This window comes from Accipiter gentilis, chromosome Z, assembly GCF_929443795.1.
Source record: "Accipiter gentilis chromosome Z, bAccGen1.1, whole genome shotgun sequence".
NCBI classification, from domain to species: domain Eukaryota; kingdom Metazoa; phylum Chordata; class Aves; order Accipitriformes; family Accipitridae; genus Astur; species Astur gentilis.
Window position 1 is genome coordinate 21475560 of NC_064919.1, and position 22148 is coordinate 21497707.

At 38.2% G+C, this 22148-nt stretch overlaps 1 protein-coding gene across 5 annotated transcripts in view; it reads left to right on the forward strand.

The window, feature by feature from the left end:
* The window catches only part of SRFBP1 (serum response factor binding protein 1), a 76281-nt gene that overhangs the window by 9778 nt on the left and 44355 nt on the right, over nt 1-22148 (forward strand). For 3 of the 5 annotated variants that reach the window (XM_049794984.1, XM_049794989.1, XM_049794990.1), the window contains exons 2-3: nt 17890-17978; nt 18948-19020. In XM_049794984.1, the coding sequence (XP_049650941.1) occupies nt 17890-17978; nt 18948-19020 (162 nt within the window). Of the gene's footprint in view, nt 1-3703; nt 3803-8844; nt 8961-9139; nt 9340-17889; nt 17979-18947; nt 19021-22148 lie in introns of those variants that run through there. The other 2 variants (XM_049794985.1, XM_049794986.1) reach the window with 2 other exon arrangements.

Genomic DNA, 22148 nt, shown 5'->3' on the forward strand with positions numbered 1-22148 from the left:
TAAGTTCAGTGACTTTTTTGATTGTCATTTAAATCACATAAGAGAAAGAGTTTTTAAATTCTTGTGCTGATTTTATATGCAAAAAATTACCGTTACATTATTTCCGTTGCAAAGATGGGTCAGGGGTACATGTTTGTTCATATGGCATTAATAACAAATGAAGTGTGTGTGTTTGTGTGTGTATAAATATATTCCACACTAACCCCTTAGAATGTAAATCAATTATCATTTTTTAGAATGCAAATATTCTGTTCATTTTTATTCTGGTGTATTTTCTGTTCTGTAGTCACCTGACTTAGAGGCATGCTTTTCTGTTCTGTAATTTTTGTGTTGAGTAAACAGGTCAAAATTGGGTCCAGCAGAATATTTGCATAATGGCTGTTAAAGAACTTCCCTTTCAATCACCAGTAAGCTTGATACTGAGATTTCCATGACACCAAATATAAACTAGGGGCTCTAATTCACAAATTGTAAGTTTTGAGTGTACTATCTAGAGATCTGGTTGGATTCATTCAGTTGTGTTGGAAACTAGTTCATTGTGTGTTTGTAGACTTGTTTGAATTCTTTTCATCTGTGGTCAAGCAAACAAAGAATTAGACAACTATGAATTTATGTTATTATTGTACAGCAGCTTGGTAGGGTGACAAATTAGATTGAAGACAGTGTGAAAGAGTTAAGTCTCAAAAATTTATTACCCTTACTAGGAGCAGAAATGAATAATATTCCAGTAGGAGCAGGAGCTCAGTGAGGAGTAAAATGTGAGGGACTTTTTGTTTCCTGTTTAATGATTCAAATGTTGGAATTAGGGATGTCTTTCTCCTAAAAGATATGTGTGTAAGGTGCAAATGTAAGCAGTGAATCTGGAATAGCTCTTTCTTTGGAAGCTATTTTAGAAAAAGAGTGCCATCTTATGATTTGGCTTACTCAGTTTCCAAATAACTCTAATAAAGAGAACAGGCAAGTCTCAAATAAAAGTCTTCAAACATGCTTTAAAATGGTTATAAAATTGTGTTTATTCCTTCATTATTTCAGTTCTTTTTTTTCTTCTGCAGTTCAGTAGTTTTTAGCTCATTTCTCTATATTCTGTCCTTGATAATTTCAACAGAGAATGAAAACTAGCCAGAAAAATAAAATTGACAATGGAAAACAAAACTTAATCCTCAGGATATAACTCTTGGTACTCTTTAAACTAAAAATATTGCAATTAAATTTATTCTGTCTTGAAAGTAAGTGTTCACAAGAAGGCCCACCCCTTTTAAAGAAAACAAATTATTTAAAGCTAATGGTGGAGCAGGGCAAACAGAAATGAGATTTTTGTATAAGCAATACATACAGTGTATCACTGGCATAGAGCTACCAGTAGATGCTGGATATGGATATCTGAATCTCTAAGTGGTTAGGGAACATTTTCCATTAAATTTGTATGCCATTATGATGTGTCATATGGTATCTCAAAAATTTTACTGTGATGACAGGCTATCTTCATTGTTTTCAGAATCAGCTATACCCTTGGGATCCACCCAGGAGTACTGAGGGAGCTGGTGGAAGTGGTCACAGAGCCCCTTTCAATCATTTGTCAGCAGTCCTGGCTAACGGGGGAGGTCCCAGTTGAGTGGCAGTTAGCGAATGTGATGCCCATCTACAAGAAGGGCAGGAAGGAGGATCTGGGGAAGGACAAGCCTGTCAGTCCAACCTTGGTGCTGGGGAAGGTTGTGGAGCAGATCATCTTGAGTGCCATCACATGGCACATACAGGACAACCAGGTGATCAGGCCCGGTCAGTGTGGGTTTATGAAAGGCAGGTCCTGCTTCACTAACCTCCTTCCCTTCTATGACAAGGTGACCAGCTTAGTGGATGAGGGAAAGGCTGTGGATGTTGTCTACCTAGACTTTAGTAGGGCCTTTGACACTGTTTGCCACAGCATTCTCCTGGAAAAACTGGCTGCCCACGGCTTGGATGGGTGTACTCTCTGCTGGTTAAAAAAACTGGCTGGATGGCTGGGCCCAAAGAGTTGTGGTGAATGGAGTTAAATGCAGTTGGTGGCCGGTCACAAGTGGTGTTCCTCAGGGCTCATTATTAGGGCCAGTTCTGTTTAATAACTTTTTCAACTGTCTGGATGAGGGGATCGAGTGCACCCTCAGTCACTGTGCAGATGACACCAAGTTGGGTGGAGCATTGATCTGCTTGAGAGAAGGAAGGCTCTACAGAGGGATCTGGACAGGCTGGATCGATGGGCCAAGGCCAACTATATAAAGTTCAACAAGGCCAAGTGCCGGGTCCTGGACTTGGGTCATGACAACCCCATGCAGCGCTACAGGCTTGGGGAAGAGTGGCTGGAAAGCTGCCCAGCAGAGAAAGACCTGGGGGTGCTGGTTGACAGCCGGCTGAATATGAGCCAGCAGTGTGCCCAGGTGGCCAAGAAGGCCAACGACATCCTGGCCTGCATCAGAAATAGTGTGGCCAGCAGGAGCAGGGAGGTGATTGTTCCCCTGTACTCGGCACTGGTGAGGCCACACCTCGAGTGCGGTGTTCAGTTTTGGGCCCCTCACTCCAGGAAAGACACTGAGGTGCTGGAGTGTGTTCAGAGAAGGGCAACAAAGCTGGTGAAGGGCCTGGAGGACAAGTCCTGTGATGAGTGGCTGAGGGAACTGGGGTAGTTTAGTCTGGAGAAAAGGAGATTGAGGGGAGACCTTATTGCTCTCTACAACCACCTCAACGGAGGTTGTAGTGAGGTGGGTGCTGGTCTCTTCTGTCAAGTAACCAGTGATAGGATGAGAGGAAATGGCCTCAAGTTACAGGAGGGGAGGTTTGGATTGGATATTATGCAAAATTTCTTCATTGAAAGTGTTGCCAAGCACAGGAACAGGCTGCCCAGGGAAGTGGTTGAGTCACCATCCCTGGAGGTGTTTAAAAGATGTGTAGGTGTGGTTCTTAGGGACATGGTGTAGTGGTGGGACTTGGCAGTGCTAGGTTAACAGTTAGATGTGGTTACCTTAAGTGTCTTTCTAACCTAAATGATGCTACAGTTCCTCTTCGCTGTTTTATGAGAGCACATCAGAATAAGTCTGAGGACATGTACAGATAATGCTAATGTAGGAAGGAATGGCTGAATAGAGACTGGTTGCATGAGAGGCTGGTAAGAACTGTTTTTAATAGCAACTGGTTCAAAGGAATGAATAAGGGATTTCATCCAGAAGCAAAAATCACTAAGGGACTGCTGCAAAGGAAATGAGTCGTGTAGGAGCAGGAGAGTATAACTGACACTTAGTTGCACGATAAAATAGGAATTCCAGGCTATATAAAGCAAAAGGGCAGTTAAGTGATTGCTTGCTTGTGGAGCAGTTCAGAAATAATGAGAATGATAGAAGAAGGAACGGAAGAGAGAGATAGCTGGTAATTTTTTAAGTACTGCAACAGTCAGAAATGATAGGTGGGTAATGCGATATGTTGAACAAGAGGAAGTAGGATGAGGAATGTGGAGAGCTCATAAGGAAAGGAGACATGTTTGGTATGAAAAAGCTGGAGACTGAAGAAGAGAGCAGCAAGCTTTAGAAGAAGGGAATCCCCCAACAGAACTGGCACTTAGTGTGGGAGAGAAGTTCTAAATGGCTGGACAATAAACATACCATACCTAAAATAGATGGGTAATGTGAGAGCCCTTGTTCTGTTACAAAAAAGAAGATTTTTCAGGAGCCTTCAATCACTGCTTTAAGTTGTTAGTAACTAATACTGGGATAGTTACACAACCTCTTGTGGATCTGGTGTCTTGGCAGCTGCCTGGTGGAGAACTAATTGCTTGAAGGTATAGTTTTTAAACAAAAGAGTAGTGTCTGTCAGACATCTGGCAGGGATATTTTAAATTCTTTATTCCTTCTACTTTTCATACTTGTCCTTTTCTCCAGTTTCTATTTTGTGTCATGAAGAAACTTCCAGGAAGAGTGCAGATTATTAGATTTTTTTTTTCCTTTCTTTTTTCTTTTTTCAAACACTGACTTTCCCATGTGTTTGTGTTTATGAAAAATTCTGATAATTAAAATGTGTTTGGTTTTTGGTTGTGTTTTTTTTTTAATCTGTTCTCAGGGAAGAACACTAACTGATGTAGCAAGGTAATTCTCCGGGTAATTCTTCCTGTCCTTCCAAAAAGACTGAGAAGTATGTTATATGGTAGTGCTGTTAAAAAACCCTCACTTTTTAAGACTTTTTTGGCCTAATCTGCAATTGCTGTGTGAGATAAAGAGTTCCCACAAAAAGGCAAGTCATAGAGACATGATAACAGAAATCACCTTAATGGAAGAGCAGGTTTTTTGTGGGAAGTAGTATACTGTTTCAGAGTATGGCAGGCCAATAATATTGAAGAACATTTGAAGCCAACAGAAGCTCATCTCACATTCTGGTGATTTTAGTAGTCTTTGACAGAGGCTGAGTATTCATCCTGTTTGAGTAAGTCAGAAAAATCTGTGATGCAAAGCTGGATTTCCCTTACATCAGTCGTTATCAGTGTGGTTCCTGAAGCCATGGCTTTTGACTGTCATTGGTCTACCCTAGGTCTGAAGAGGGGTTGTGCTCATTGGATGTGTTGTGATATGTGTATTTTATATGCATGCTAGTGGCCTTGTGCTAGGGAACATGAAAAACCTTGTGCTGGACTTTATAGTCCATTAGTAAAAGTCTGAAATCTACTTTTGTTAGCATTTGTTAAATAAGGAATAGACAAGAGTTTTTTTAAGAAGGTATGCAAAGGTACAAAATATTTTGAAAGTGGAAAACTACGTACACATCTTTTCTGTTCTTTCCCTGTTTTCTTGTTCTTTCATTTCTTTTTTAGTAGCGGATTTCTTCATTTGAAAACATGAATGTGAAATCCTTATTACATGTATCACCACAGCTTTTTTTTTTCCAGGCATAGAAAAAAGTGCTTTTGATTTTTTTTATTTTTTTTTTTCCCCTCCCTGGAACGTCACTCACTGTAACTTTTATTTGATCATTCTATTGGACTAGACATCATTCCTTGCTTTTCTTATACTCTGTCATTCCATGATGTACCTCTCTGCTTATCTTCCGTGTGATGGTTTTTGTTATGATCTTGTGACGCTAGTTATATAGATATTTTTTTTTCCAGTCTAAACTTTACAAGTGTCATATTTGAGCATCAGACAAGGAAGTAGGAACTCCTGGGAGTTGCAGATTAGAGACAGGAGAAAATTTTATTCTTAGTTTAAAGTATACTTGCACAACAGAAATTCCTTTGGCTTGTGAAGATAGTGTAGCCCCGGGAGAACTGCTTATTCCTCCAACTTGCATCAGCACTGGTGATACTTAGTCATATGATGAAAATTAGCTTTAACTGTTGCAAGATTTAACTTGAGTTGGTGTTTGCTTCTGTCCAAAAGTTAATTAAACTTAATTAAACTCAATACTGAGTTTTCACTTCAGCAGCAGGAGTTGGTAGTTGAGACCTTCCCATATTTTGATGGGAGTTTTCACATACCTAAAGAACCTTCCTGCCTTTTGATTTCCTATACTCATTCCTCTTCCATGTATGGACAGGGACAAACATAACTGAGGAGGAGTTTGAAGAAAAGTAGTTTAGATTTTTTTAAAAAGTTTTATTATTTTTTTTTATCATAGTAATATCAGTTACTTTTGAATTTTTCACAAAAACAGGTTATACATATACTTTACAGACAATCTAAAAATGGTGGTATTTAGTTCATTTTTTATCCTTTGGATTTATAGAGAAACTGAGAAATGATTTAACAGGTATTTCTCCAACTTGATCACTCCTCAGCTAATGCTGAGTTTTGTTTTATTTAATGAGCTTGAAACTGTTTTTCCTTTATGATTCCTTTATGCCTTCATAACAACAACTACATAGTGACACTGAAATAGAAATTTTGAAGTGGATGAGTCTTAGTACAAAGTGAGCCGTTGTGTTGAATGACAGTTTCACAGAAATAATGCATTTTCTGGTAATACTAAGATAACGAGGTTTTGGCAAATATTGTGCTGCTATAATGTTGCACAGACTTCCCATTCTTTCCCTGTTTTCTTAGCATGTGAGACTAGTGTAAGCTGAAGGTCAAAAGGTCAAAAACATCAGTCCAAATAACATGGTAAGAATAAAACATACTGTATGTTCAAGTTGCAGAACCAATGATACCTGGAGTCTTACAGCTTTGAGTCCAGTATTCCTTAAAACTTCATACCAGTATCCTCAGTTATTCCTTTGTCTCTGTAGTTTTTCAGTCTATTATCCTTGGAGTTGCTCCTTTTGAGCACTAATCAGTAACTAGTTATGGCGTGTCTCCCACCTGTTTGGCTGATCAGGAGATGTGACTGGTGTTCTGTAGCTGGTTCAGAGCCAGACGTGCTGGCGAATGAGTGTGCATGTACTAATTGGCAGCAAAAATGAAAAAGATTTGAATTCTGCTTGTGTATTTCTTCTATGCTAGGCATGCTAATTTTAGTCTTTATCTCCTACTTGGCTACCAGTTTTTACAAAATATGTAGGACCTCTGGCCTGTGCTTGTCAAACTTGGTTTCTGTTTAGTAGGCCCGGAAGTTACTGGGAGGGTTACTGACAGGCAAGCAATGTGCTGACAAACTTAATTTCTTCAGAAACCAGGTTAACAAATTTAATTTGAGAATACACAGTTTTGATGTTCCACTCTTTCAGGATAGCTGAGAAAAGTTGTAATGTATTGGCTTTCAGGACTCTTGAGGTTTTCTCTGGTGAATTAGGAGGCCAATACCACCCACCATCGCTTTGCAAAAATGATCATTAATTAAACTCAATTGGAAACACTGAGCAATAAATAAACTTTGAAAATCTAAATTTTGAAACAAAGTTGAGAAGGTGGGACTTATGATGCGAACACAGTATGTTTAAAATGTAGGCTAGATTATGCTTTCCTTCATTTTTTTGAGCATGTAAATAATTTATCATAACATTAGTGTTACATAAAATTAGCTATACAAATTGATGTAATGTTTAAAGAACTTCAAGTCTAAACTATTAAAAATCAAAATTATACATAGAAGAGTCAGCTTGGCTGGCAGTCTTCAGAATTTCCATCTTAAGCTTTGAGTCAGCTTAGGTGCTGATTCTCTGCTTGCTTTTAAAGCCCATCATAAGCTATGCCACCTTTCTAGATGCAAGTAATTGCTTTCCGTCGATGTTGTACAAAGCACTTCCAAAATAAATGAATGCATGAATAATATGAGATCAGTTCTACCAGCGCAAAAAGAAGGGACAGCTTGCATTCTTGTATGGCTAATTGGCATACAACTGCCACCCTCTCTATTGCCCCATTCCCATTCCATCTCTAATCAGTACTCTACCTCAGCAGACTGATCTTACAGCTGGAGCTGAGCAGCTTTGTTGTGGTTTGAAAATTAATCTTGATGTTTTACTTAATGGGAAAGCACACTTGCATGCTAATCTGAGTGAGACAGTATAACAGTTGACTGTTTGGCCATAGGATATTGGAGGCCTCCACGAATGCTGAAGTCATGTAGTTCCTTGAAAGTGAACTGTAGCATGCAAAGAACAAGTGGTTGGCCAGAAGAACGGTATGAGGTTGCTTGAAATGCACATCTAATCATGTGCAATTTACTAGCCTATTATTTTGAACTTCATGAGGTTCAACAAGGCTAAGTGCAAGGTCCTACACCTGGGTCAGGGCAAGCCCCAGTATCAGTATGGACTGGGGGATGAGGGGATTGAGAGCAGCCCTGCAGAGGAGATACTGGTGGATGAAGAACTGGACATGAGCCAGCAATGTGCACTCACAGTCCAGAAGGCCAACTGTATCCTGGGCTGCATCAAAAGATGTGTGGCCAGCAGGTTGAGGGAGGTGGCTCTGCCCCTCTGCTTCGCTCTGGTGAGACCCCACCTGGAGTACTGCGTCCAGCTCTGGGGTTCTCAGCACAGGAAAGCCACAGACCTGTTGCAGCAGGTCCAGAGGAGGGCCACAAAAATGATCAGAGGGGTGGAACACCTCTCCTGTGAAGAAAGGCTGAGAGTTGGGGTTGTTTAGCCTGGAGAGGAGAAGGCTCTGAGGAGACCTTATTGCAGCCTTTCAATACTTAAAGGGGGCTTATAGGGAAGATGGGGACAGACTTCTTAGTAGGGCCTGTAGCAATAGGACAAGGGGTAATGGTTTTAAACTGAAAGAGGGTAGATTTAGATTGGACATAAGGAAGAAATTTTTTACAATGAGGGTAGTGAAACACTGGAAGTGGTTGCCCAGAGAGGTGGTAGATGCCCCATCCCTGGAAACATTCAGGGTCAGGCTGGATGGGGCTCTGAGCAATGTGCTCTAGTTGAAGTCCCTGCTTATTGCAGGGGGCTTGGACTAGGTGACCTCTAAAGGTTCCTTCCAACCTGAACTATTGTATGATTTTATGAATATTGAACAGTCAGGTGCTGTGTGGAGGTAAATGTAAATGAGGGAAGGTAGAGAAGAATATAAGGGAAACAGCGCTGTGTTTACAGTTTGCCAAAGTTTATTCACTCTCTTGGCATTCCCCTCTTGTAAACATTTCTACAATGCACTTTTTCAAGTGGCTGATACCCTATGACTGAGACAATCAAACTGCGGTAGAATAAGGGAAGATGATCTGATGCACTGGTTTGTCCGTTCAGCTGAACTGCTAGCTGGTTGTTCTGCTGCTGCTTTTCTTGCAAGATGGAGTGATACTTATTCAGATGCTTCAGTTTTACATTTTGTTGCAAAGGGTTTGGTACTTAGTAGACATCTTGCTGGCTTATGTAGCAAGGACTGTTGCATCCCTTAGTTCTGTCAGACAAACCCATCCTGTGATGTTTTGGGGTTTTTACAGATGGACTGAATTTAACTCGCGTTTAAAGCACTTGCTGATCTGGTACCAGGCAGTCGGAAGAGAGAGTTCTGGCTCCTCGCTGGTGGTTAAGCTAATACTGTGGTTCATGAACTGTGGTAAGTGAAAGGGTGGTGAGTGCCTAACAGCATTACTCAGGCTCATTTTTAGATAAAAGGAGGTTAATCTTTTAAAACTATACATTAACCTGAGTCATGTTGTAGTTTTAAAATAGCCTCAGAACAGGGTTATAAGTTTGTAAACCTCTTTTGACTGTCTTTTTTTAACAACTGTGCAGTTTCTGCAGACATGTGCCTGTCTTACTTGAAGTGGAAGAAGAGGAAGTAGCAACATGACACTGCATCTTTAAAGGAGAAGAAACACCTAAAAAAAAAAAGAATAACAATTCCAAGACAAAGCAATCGCCACCACCACCGCCACCACCCCAGTTAATAGTAGAAACACTGTTGTTGCATTTCTGCCTTGGTTATGTGAAAGGTGTCATACCCAGTTTTCTACAATTTTCTTTTCATGATAGTAGTTCAACTTTACAGGTTTGGATAATGTTTGTGATTTGTATAATTAATGCAAAAAATTACACAGATTGTTTGTGAGTCAGTATAGTTAAAGTATTGTGTTATGCTTCAGATTATGCTAGTAATGTAGAGATTCACAATGTTGCCATGGGAGCAGTGTTCTGTTTTTCATCTGCTTTTAAACAGTTCACCATTTGAAGAGAAAAGGGGAAAAGTGCCTCATCACTTATTGTTTATTCATGTGTGTTCATCCTGATAATTCTTACATCACTACTGTAGCTTCTGCTATTACTGTCTTCCTGTGAAATCAAAGCATAAGGGGGTGTGAAATTCACATGTGGCTTCTAGCTAGAGCTCTCGTCTAATTAAGAAATCCATTGATTTGAGCTTGGCTGTGTTGACTGCCTTGATCACATTCCCCTGTAACATTCCATGGAAATATTGTTAGCAGAGTGCTAACTGGGGGTTTTCAAACTCATGTCCAGCTGATCAATTAAATACAGGGTTAGAAATTGCCTTGAGGTAGCCCTCTGGTTTGGAAGACTTGTTTAATTTTTATTTCCATGTGGTGACCTATGCACCGATTTATGTAATATAGCATCTTTGGGCTAGTTTATGATGGTTGTTTCTTATCTGGATGTTTAGAACTACTGCTGTTTGTTTAGGGTTTAGAAATGTGTCTAGCCAGCTCATGATCCTGGTTTGGACTTGAGAGCTCAAATGCTTTCTGAAGTACTACATAAAGCCTGACTCCATACAGTGAGACGCTGACTTTGAAGCAGTAAATCCATTAAATTTTGGTCTCTGGCAACAAACAAGTAATTCTAGAATAGCCTTACTTTCTCCCAACTATCTGAGATATTCAGAATTGCTTTTCAAAACCTTTAGATGAAAGTGATCTTTTCTAGCAGTCTGAGTACTCATTGTGGTTTCCACTTGCAGAAATTATGCTAGAAATGACAACTGTTCTCCATGCAGGAGGAAACACGGTGCTGTATTAAAAAAAGAAACTTGTATTTCAGTGCTCTGGTTGAGAAAGTACAAAGAAAGCAGCATGGACAGACTGTGGAGGAAGTGTTTGACAGTAACTCACAAGGAATGTGTGCATTACTTTTCCCGTGAGAAAGGCGGAAACATGCCCAAGTGGGCAGTGTGCTTTTTCCCATTCATCTTTAGCAACCCCCCTCAGGAACCTGATGGGGTGAGTGCCCAGAGGCCTGAAAGGCTGTGGGTGTTTTGCTTTGCGGGTTGCCTCTGGCTAGTTTTGGGCAGCAGGGTGCTATATTTTAATCCAGAAAAAGTTGCCTCGTGTTTCATGAACTTGTCTACATTTTGCTAGCTGTATTGTGGTATAATTCAGTCCACTTGGTTCAAACCTGTTTGCATGTAGCTGAAGAAGGCAAAGGCAAGATTAGTGCTACACTGGTATGGCACAGACACTAGCTGAAGAAACTGTGTGTTCCTTAGCACTCTATGCTGGGATTTGATTGTTATATTAAATACAGGCATAGCTCATTTATCATTGTCTGGTTTGTTGTAGCCCCTCTGTCTGTCTCCTTCTGTACATTCCCACTTTGCTCTTTTGCCCTGGAATTAGCTAGTATTTGTGGACCATAAGGGGAAACAACAGTTCAGGAAACTGATCTGGCTGAAAACGCACCTTGTTTTGTTTTTTTGTAAGGTTAGAATGTGTGTGTGGGGTTCTTTTCTGTGGATATATATTTGTGTAAAACTGTCCTGGAACTAAACAACTGAACCCTGATACTCCACATAAGTGCATTTATGTTGTTCTTGCTGCCTTTACCTCCCTACTTATACATGGTTTTATAATACAGATATATGAAGCTGTAATAAGTCTAAGACTGGCTATTTCCAGATATTCTGACATGTATAAAATATATACTGTAATATAGTGATTCTTTTTCTAAAAAAGAAAAAAAAAGTAAACTTGGCAATTCCTAACTTTTCCTAAGAATCTAAAAATCATTAGATCTTTCAAGCTGACATTCCAGATAATAGAGAGAAATATTTGTAATGAAGTTCCAGAAACATTTTTTCACTTAAATTATTCACTCAAAAGATTATGTACTATTGTTAGTTCTGGCTAATATGTGATCCAACTGCAGGTGTTTTGAATTTTAAAACTCTCTTGTTGCCAAATAGCACCAAAATTAACGTTTAGAATACTCTGTTGCCATGGTAATTTCTTAGTTAGAAGACTGCCAAGTAACTATAAAATGAAACCAATGCTTTTGGTGTGCCCTAAAACGAGGAAAGGAAAGAAGATCAGTGAGAACTGAAACATTACTTAGTTCCATGTTTTTCTTGTAGGTATTGGAGAGACCTTGAAAGCTCAACTTAAATACATTTCACTTTATTCTTTTTTAAGCTGGATTTCTTAGTTTGACATTTGTTGATGCATAATTTAAGCAACATACACAACTGGTTTTGGTGTGTTTTTAATGACTCCCTTTCCACTTTAGCAGTGCTGCTTAAACTTGAGGGAATTCAGAAGCAAATTTCTTAATGCAGTAAAATCTAAAAGCTATTGTATACCTTTGGGCACATGTAAATAATTTTTTTCCTTTTGCTTTGAGCCATTTTGATCTTAATGGATCAGACTCGCATATCAACTTGCTAGGGTTCTCCTGGCCTGAAAGAGCTCCACTTGGACTGAGGTATAGCTTGTATCTACGATTTCATTTATCGCTATCATTCATTCACTAGACCCAGTTTGTGCAGGTATGTGGTAATTTGTTGATAGCAATATGATCAGGTATATTTAAAATAGATTCTTTCCTGAGATAGAATTTACAAAGTAAATTCTTGATGTTTTCTGGTTGTCATCCCACTCTCAGGTGTGACGTTCACCTCAGATAAAGCCTGTTAGCCGTGAGAGTGCGGGAAGAAACTGAAGCAGAAAAGTAAACTCAGAACTACCCTCTCTTTTTTTTTTTTTTTTTTTTCAGGCATCAAGTGATAGAAAAGGCATAAGAGACCTTATATTGCAAAAAAAGACCTTATATTTGGCCATGTCTATGTAAAATTACAGAACTTTGCTTAGGAATGATATTTTCAAATTGTAAATGAAATTTTTTTGCAATTGTTTCTGGACCTTGGAAGACAATTTGTATAGGAGAGACTTTACCATGCTGGGGGAGAGGAGGGAGACCTCTGTTTAATGGGTGTGCGTTTGTATAACATTATGGATATTTCAGAACACTATAAACTCTTACAGTTAGTTTTTTCACTGGATGAGGTTAGGTGCAGTGTCATTCCTTGAGGAGAACAGAATGATTTGTCTTTTCTGGTTACTTGTACAAGTACTAGGACTAGACTGTTTGCTGGCATAAAGTAGAAGTGGATGAAGAAACTCCAGTCTGTCTAGTGCTGGTTGTTTAAGGATTTAATAATTTGTTTAAGTGCATTATTGGGTCAGGACCAAAATATTCAGCACCTCATGGGCTGAAACCCAAGGAGAACAGTTATATGTGCTTCACACTGCTCAGAGGAAAAAGTCATGGCCGTCAGCTTATTGGCTTTCATGCATTTTGGATAGCTGGGGCCAGCTGCATAAGTTAACTTCTATTAACTTTGAGTTAAGAAGAATTTAAGACATTCTGGGTCTTCCAGGTATTCTCATGTACAGTACTAGCTTCTGTACAGGGTAACATGAAAAAAACACTTTTCATATTGTAAATCTACACAGTTCTAGTATTTCAGTGTTTTTTAATAGAATACATTAAACAAGTCATGGGCAGAAATATGTTATTGCCTATTTTTTTTCTCTTAATCCATTGGATTAATATTTTCTGAAGAATGGTTTGGTTGGGGGGGGGTTGGTCAAGTATAGTTGATGCTGTAGTTCAGAGTAGACACGTACCTTTCTTGATACATCTACAAATCTTTAGTCACACTTTCCTTTACTTTTTTCTAACTGGCTGAACACTAGCTTAGTTTGGAGGCATGTTGCCTGTACAGACCTCAAAACAAGTTTCAGAAGTGGCCAAGTATAACATTTTATTCTAATGTAGTGTTCCTTTGAGAACTTTGCTGCTGTTGTCTTAAAAATGTGAAGGCAAATACCTTTGACTCATGTGAATTTGAATGTAATATTGCGCCTCTACTGTCACGTTGTCTACATTGTTTGGTGTGTTTTTGTTGCCATCACCAATATGAGGACCATTCCGTAGCAATTTAGGTTTTTCAAACCTAAACCAGATTTTTTTTTTTTTGTTCTTTCATCTAAAAATACCTTAGGTTTCTCTTCAGGAAACACGAAAATATTCATAAAAGGTTTTTTGCAGCAGCTTAATTGTGTGGGAGGCTCTTAAAATAACTTTCTGTTCTATTACACATGTGTTTTGTCTTGTATTGTATACAATAACCATGTCCCATTAATTTAAAAGGGATAATGTATGTGATCGGAAGTCCTTTCCAGTAAGTCCAACACTGATTCAGGCACTGATTCAGCCCTTCCAAGATTTTTGTTAGTTGAAATTAAGTAGTTTGTAACTATGACAGAAATATCAGTATTAAAACCAAACTACTTTCTTGCAAAAAAACCTAGAAGGAAACTTAGAGATCAAAGGTACAATTAAACAATCCTGTGTCAGCTTCTCTCATTCTGTTCCACCTACTTGGGCATGAGAAGGTCTTGGACATGCTGAGGATTGGGGGAGGTTTGATTGGACTACCACACAAGACAGTGAAATCTGGGAATGGTTATTCACCCATCGGAGGAAGGAGGAAGCAGGAATAGGAAGGCAAAGTGGCTGAAGCTGTTCGTTTCTCCCTTCCTCAGCTGTAAATTCTGGGTTAAATATAGTTCTTGTGATGCCTTTAAGCACACATTTGTTAGATGCATTGTTTGCTGGAAATCACTCTCTTGGTTTGACATATATCCTCTTCTTCCTTTGTACCATGCCAAGTATACACATCCATCTAAAAATGGGGCTCTTTATTGCTGGATACTGCAGCTACTAGCAGTGAGTACCGGGAGCTAGTGTAGGTTGTGCTGAAGTCAGCAATTGCTGTTATAATCCCCCTCAGTATTGTGCACTCCTTGGGCAGAGATGAGGGGGTTTCTAGTTCTTGTCTGGCTAGTAATCTGCTGATCCCATGCTGTGGTCTTTGTTTGCCCTTTTTCTCTCGAAACAGCAGCAGCTGCTGTCTGCCTATGGCTTGCGTGCAGTTGGCTGGTACATGTCATGTTTTGTGGCAATACTTACTGTAGGTTCCAAGCTGTTGTGGTGATGGAAGCCTCTCTGTGGCATACCTGCAGCCATGGAATTTTTTTGCATTTCATATTTGTTTAGGATCTAGTAGTAATATAAATACTTACAGCATACTGTGGAAGGCACAGTGCAGAATAGATGTGATTTTTATTCCTAACCACAGCTTTTGAAACAGGCTAGTGTGCTTTCAGGCTAGTATGTGTTACTCCCTAGGCTTGTTCTTAAACCTAGGTAGTAGGTTTAAAAAGTGTCTTCATTTCCCCTATGATTTCTTTTAGATCTAATAATTTATATATTTTCTATATCTATTCTTACTTTTATATTATCTATTCTTACTTTTATATTACCTATTCTTACTATTTAAGAATTGTAATTAATAAGTATTCATCATTAATAAACACAGATACTTGTTAGAATTAATAAATAGTAATGGGTTAATTGCCTTGTAGATAATGTTTTCTTACAGAATAAAGAAATGTTTTCAACAAAGGAAAACATCTCTTTTTCTTTGTTGCAAGAAATCCTTGAAGTGGTTATTTCCACTTAGAATTGCAGGCTTCCTGAATTTCCAGGAATCCTAGAACGTGTTGCTATTGATAGAAGAAATTGTTTGCTTTGAGATTTGCCTGTGATTATAATTACTCGCTGGTGTTTACTGTGACTTCTAAGTAGACTAAAAAACCTTATTGCTGGGTCTTAAAGCAATAAGTCTGGCCCTGACTTACACTGCAGCCATTCTAAGTTTCAGTTCAAAGGCTTTTCCTTTTCTTGTTGTCTTTTCTTAACCTATTTATAAAAAATACCTTAATTATTATGAGTAAATATTTGTAATTACTTTTCAAAATCTACTACTGTTCAGGGATGATGGTGGTATTGCTTTTTTTTTACTCAAGAGCAAGTTGCCTATCTCACTTTGTTACAGGAGAGGCAGATAGCTCAGTGAGTCTTGGGTGCCACCCTGGTGGTCTTAAGCCCCATTGTTTCAGGCACGCTGTAAACCTAAAGCAAAACTTTTTTGATTTCTGTCCCAAAGAGTTGACTGCTTTCTTGAGAACTTTATGAGTACTTCCAAGAACACAGTTGATGCATACTGTCCCGTGTGAAAGAAGTGACTGCGGATTACATAAATTGATATTCCTAGTCTGCCAAAGAGTGAATACCTTCCCTCATTCCTGCTGTCATATCTCTGTACAGCCTTCATTGGCTGGCAGCAGGGGAGGCTGGGGTTTGGCTTTTGTAGGCCCCAGAAACATGCTGTGTCTGCATTAATATTTCTATTAAAAAACACATTACAAAATATTTTTTGAGAGAAAGTTAAATATACTTTGTGTTTGGATACACAGTAACTATTAGGTAAAGTATGAGTTATTTAAATTCAAATGTGTCCATAGCTTATGGATGTTTTTAATGGTTATTTAAAAACAAAACAAAACAAACAACCCACCTCCTCAAACTTTTTAAGAAGGCATACCCAGTTTGCATCTGAAGTGAAAAACTCTTTGAACGTACATAGTATCTAAGAGGTATTCAACCAGAAGAGGTTTTATTTTCTTTCTTCCATTTAGAAGATGTAATACAGGGAGCTGTGATAATTCCATTCAATATCTTATAAAAAGAAATGTTTACAGGCTCAAATGGCACAATGGTGATGTTAAGGATTTCTTCCTTAGTGTGTGGAGACTTGAGCAGTGCTGCTCTCTAGCAGAGACTTAGCACAGGTGCCTTTTGGCACGAGATTTCTGCTGTTAACAGAAGTAGAAGTGCTTGTAGGTAGACCTGTGTGCACAGGTTAACCGAGGTTAAGTACTGACCTTGCTGTACCAATTTCAGAACAGGAGACCAATTTTAAGTCATTCATTCTTGTCCTGAAATACCTTCTTTGCCTTTTCCTTGCTCTCTGTGCAAGTGCCAGTAATGCTCGCCCAGTAGAATTCCCCTCCCCTACTTTTTGGGGGAGCACTGTTCCACATGCCCCTCCTCTACCCTGGCAGAGCTGGAGCTGGCAATCAGCATATGCCCCTCTCTAGAAATTGTTTTGCTCTTACTGATTCAGCCTTCAGTAGAGCCACTGCTGAGTACAGTTCAGGGGTTAACTGCTTGATGCAAGTTTATAATACTAATATTCCTGGTAGAACTGACTTGGTGGTGCAGTTGCGATCAAGTAATCTTTTTTACGTTATCTCTAAGAAATTAGAAGATACCAGCAATCTGAAGTAAAGAACTTCCTTGAGAAAGAGGTGCCAACTTATTTTGAAACTTATCCCACTGGATAATTGTAAGAGAAATTTGGCTTTTTGTCAGGAAGACTGGTTTTTGTTTGTTTGTTTTACTATTTCAGATTTTCTACGTTTAACTGTTAAATACAAAATCTTAATAGTGACAGTAGGATACATCTGAATAAATAAGGGGTTTTTTTGAGTTGTAAAAAAGCAAGGTTGTAAGTCATTATTGTCTCCCTGTATCTTCAAAATGTGCATCATTGACAAGACAATGCCGAGGCCTAAGGCTTCCCATGACAGAATCTAATAGCAAAAGATTCCAAGGATTTGTCTGTTTGTACCATCTGTCTAAGAATAACAACTAAACTTCTGGTTCTTTTATTGTGGGGCAAGAAATAACACCAAAACATCATTGTCAAGTTTTCTTTAATACTGTATACTTTGAAATACATTTTGGGAACAGAGTACTGGGTAGGATAGGAAGTTGAAAGAGACTGGAGTAGGTTGGAAATCACTTTGATTTTATTTTCAACAAAAATCATTCAAATACATAAAAAGATTTTCATATCTCAAATTCTGTTCTATAATAAATAAAGTTTAGTTTGGGAGTCTTTCCTTAGTCTTTCAAACTGTTTCATAACAAAAATGGTTTTACGTATTATGTACTAATGGAAAAGTACTGGTGCTGTTTCACTGGGACAAAAATAAACAAAGTGAAGGCAAAAGGTGAGTCTTTTCAAATCTCAAGCACAGTCTAGCTCTAAGAAAAATATTAAAGTATGGCTAGTTAGGAATGTCTTGTCTTCTGTTTAGACCTCAGACACATTTTTAGACTGTTGGTTGTTCTTCCTCTGATGTTTATGGAAGCAGTTTGATTTTAAATGAAATCTGAATTAATTTGAACTGGGATTTGGTTAGCAGGGGAATGCACTGTCTTTTCAAAAATAGTTTTTTGTTGAACTAATTTCTAAAATTTAAGTCAATGTAATGGATGTATTGTATATGGAAACTAATCAAGGAAAACAAGCTTTATAATGTCTTCCATCTTTTTGACAGGTTGTGAAGATGAGAAAAGATGTGAGGAAGGCCAGAGTCCTGACTATTCGCAGACTAACCAGACACATTGGGAAATTAAAGTTGAAAAAGTCAGTTTTAAATATCTGTGTTCTTGTTTGTGTGTTTATAAATGACACAGTATCTTAGTTGTTTTCCCAAAACAGAGAAGTGGGAGAAACATTACATATTACATTTAAAACTTAAGGCACTGTGATACATGAATTGTATTTGTCTTATTCTTACGTCGCTTTAGATAGACTAAAATTACTAACTAAAAAGCCATTTCATAAAGCAGAATTGGGACAACATTTTTTAAAAAGGGATTTAGTGTATTGGAAGCTAATCCAAATCACTTACAGAACCTTTTACAGTACTTTTAAAAGCATTAGGCTTTAACTTTTAGGCTGTTCGGCTGTTGAACGTAAGTTGTGCAACATTTTCTCTCTGCAGTTGTCTGCAAGGTTCTGTAGCAAAAAATATTGTTCAGTTGGCATAGATATACAGGTCATCCTTGAGTTTTAATAATTAGTATTAATATTTAAGTAAATAGTTAAAACATTTTGTAGATTATGTTTTTAAAGATAACTGGCCCAAAGTAACTTACGACGTGTCTTACTGGAGAGGTTGTAAGATATACCTGTTACTGCGTTCAAAGTGTAAATTGAGTGTACTCTTCTCCCACAATTTTAGCAGATTGTGTGAAATATGAAGCAAGCCCAATGATCTTTTATATTTACATATCACAGATTTTAAAATGTAATTACATTTGAGATATCAGTGTCTCCTATGTATTGTTGGTAGGAATTGTAGTTACTATTTTCTAATAAAGTAACATTTGTCTTACTATCTGGTAAATCCTCAGTGTTTTTTCCTCTGTTCAGAACAGCAGAAGCATTAGATTATGTTCAACTCTTTGTTAAAATGTTCTTTTAACAACAAGGGAATGTGTTTATGCTCACTCTTGTGATATTTTTATTTTGCTACTTAGTATTAGCCTGTGGGGAAATAAAGTGAACAAAACCCAGATATTCTTTAATAAAGACAGGCTTCATTTGCAGGGGTTCAGAAGACTTGAAATTAAAGAACCAAAAGCGAGTTGAGAGGTTAATAGAAGAAATCCATGCCATGAAGGTAATACCATGTTTAGATATTATAATATTAGAGGCAATTAATTTTAATAACAAAAAGCTTTGTTTTCTGGGACTGCATTACTGAAACAACTTGAAATATTTCCAGAGTCGGCTTGGTCATTACTGTAACATAGCTGGAAAATTATGAATATTTGCATATTTCCATGTTTGCTGCATCTGTGTGGTGCTTGAAGTTTTTACTGTAACAGTTAAAGCGCAGAAATTAAAGTTCTCATGCTGCTCAGGAGTATGGAAGGCATTTTGTGTGCCTGACAGTACAGTATCCTCATTGTCAGTTCTTTTAGCTTTAAGTATGATGCTACTTGTATTTTACTTTCAACTCCAAAGTTCTGTAGTAATTTGAAATTTTAGCTGCAAGGCAATGGCAGTGCTTGAGCCACTTTTTTTTTTATCTTCAGCCTTACTGTCATTTGATACAGTTTTTGTATCTGATACTTTATGACATATCAGCAAATGCTTCAGAAATTTTATGACTTCATAATGTTTTGTACTAGTCGTATCTCGATTTTAGCTGATGCTGCTTAAAATGTTGTATGTTGAAATGAGGTACAAATTCCAGTCATAAGGCTTGAGCACAAGGATCCTGTACAGGCCAAGAAAGCTGTTCTCACATAATTGGCTGTTTCATTTGGTTTTCCTCCATGACTGTAGTGATTAAATCACCCTTATTGGGGGGAGGTGTGTGTGTGTTGGAGTTTGGGGTTTGGGGGTTTTTTAACCCTTCTCTTTTTTTTCTCTTTTTTTTTTTTTCTTTTTCTTTCCTGATTCTTGCACAGGTCTTAGTCTTCAAAAAAGCTGGTGACTGGTAGGGCTTCACTGACCCATTTAGATGTGCTTTGTGTCAGACTGATCGTGTGGAGTCATAGGGGGTTTTAATACAGTACTTACAAAAGAGTCCTCACAAATCAGTGAAGGGGCAGAACTGTACTAAAGGGTAAAGCACTGATCAAGCAGCATGCAGCATGACAGTCATATTGAGGCATTCTGCTTTTCTGGCTTGCCATCAGTCTTAAACTTGGTCTTGTGATTGCCTTTTTTTTTTTTTTTTTTCTTTTTTGGATGACACGTGTTTGTCTGGTGGAGCATGATGAGGATTCTGGAAACGTCTCTCAATTTGTAAGAGTATATGTATCACGTGATCAGGTGTGGTGCAGCACTGAGCTCACAAGCCCATGGTTTACAGGGCTTCTGTGAGGGCTTCTGAGAGGGTTTCACTGCAAGATCCGTTCTTGCACACATCTTCCAGAAACGTTCACTTTGTCCACATTGTGCTTTTCCTTCCATAATTGGCTCATGCAGACATCTTAAAGGCTGCCTACACTCAGGACTGTGTTGGCCAATACATTCAAGCTGTTTCTTCAGTTGGCATTAATGAGTGTAGGAGTTGTATTAACTTCAAGAGTGATTGTTAAGGGAGGATAGATTTTTAATCTGGAGAGCTGAAGGCAAATAAATTTTGCTTTGAAATGGTTTATAAAAAGGGAGGAGTCTTCAAAGTGAGCAGCTGACAAAGAGGAAAAGCTCTCCCACTTCTCAGGCAAATAGCTAGTAAATACTCTAAGTTATCAGAAATTGTGGTGTAAGTGGTTTTTTTTGTTAAAAAAAATGCGCTCTTACATTAATAATAAAGGTTGGTTTTCTTGGGGTTTTTTAGTCTTTAAAAATGAATGAATAGACACTTAATAGCTCAACAGTGTATTTGTTTCTTAGACAAAAGAAAAATTCCCGTTTCTTAAGAATCACAGCCTAAAAGGCACTGGTTGTTTACATATTTTTCACCAGTGTTGATTTCTAGACTAAGAGAGCTTTTTAGAGTTGGTGCAGAAATACTCCTCATTGAGCACAGAAGAGTAACAAGGCAGCTTTCACAGACATAATTGATATTATTTGAGATAGTGGGAGATTTTATATTAGTATATGTTACTACCAGCAACCTTTTGTCTTAAGTTATTAATCATAGGATTCATAAAGAACTCTTTGCATAACCTGAATGGATATTTTAGAATTTTTAGGAAAGAATGGACAGAATAGAGATGGTTAAATAAGGTAAATTGGTAAGTGGTCTATGAAGTTGCAACTTAAAGCAGGCTTGTATTATCCAGACTATTCTAGCAGTAGCAGTGTGTGGATCCCAAACACTTACCAGAGGAGATGCAAATCCTTTCAAAACTGATTGACTGTCCATGTGCAGAATATAGGAGTTGGTCATTTTCCATGTAACATGCAGGAGTAGTCCATAAACTTCTACTCGCATGTTTTATGTAAGAAAAAATGTCTGCCTTCTCTCATATTGAATGTTTAGTCTTGAGCTTTAGCAAGCTGCAAAGAGAAGTTCAGGTGAAAAGACAAAAACCAACAAAAATAATTACACCAGCCAAAGTGGTTTGGAGCCAGAAAGTGTCAGACCAGAGTCTGACGGCATGTATATTTTCAGATTAAAAGATTTCTTGAGATGGCTACTTAGAACTTCTTCATGGTTGGACAAAGACATGAAGGCTTGTTGTAGGTTGAAGAAAATACATCTTTGGAAGAAAAGGAAAATAGTACAATTTTTTTTCTGAGTTTTTCCCAGTTGCCAAAGACAGCACACCTCTTTGTAAAAATGCATTTTTCTTCCATCAGTCAAGAGCGGACCCAGACCACCTTCCCCTACCACATATCCAGAGGGAAAAAAAGCCTTCTGGGAACTGTTGTCATGAACAGGGTCTTTTGTGAAGGACTTTAAGTATCGTGATTATCTCCAAAGGCATGAGAGGAGGATTCCATTTCTCAGGGAATTTGTTTCAAGCTCAGGGAAGAGAATTCTGGGACCTTGACACAGTTGTTTGAAGGTTTTAATGTGGTGGCTTAAGTTTCTCTTACTCGGGGAAAAAAAATCTGAGGGGTTGAAATCCCGATAAGGGAGAATTCCTTGCTTTCTTAAGAATTACATTTCTTCATTCAGCTGCCTGTAAACCCACAAACCTTTTATACTAGTTCATTTACTTGGGGAATTGGTTTCTTGGTCAGCACAGTTTCAACATGGCTGTTGCCACTTTGTGGAACAACTATTATCTTTCATCCAGACTATAAGAAAAACAAACAAAATTTAATTGCCTGATGGTGCAT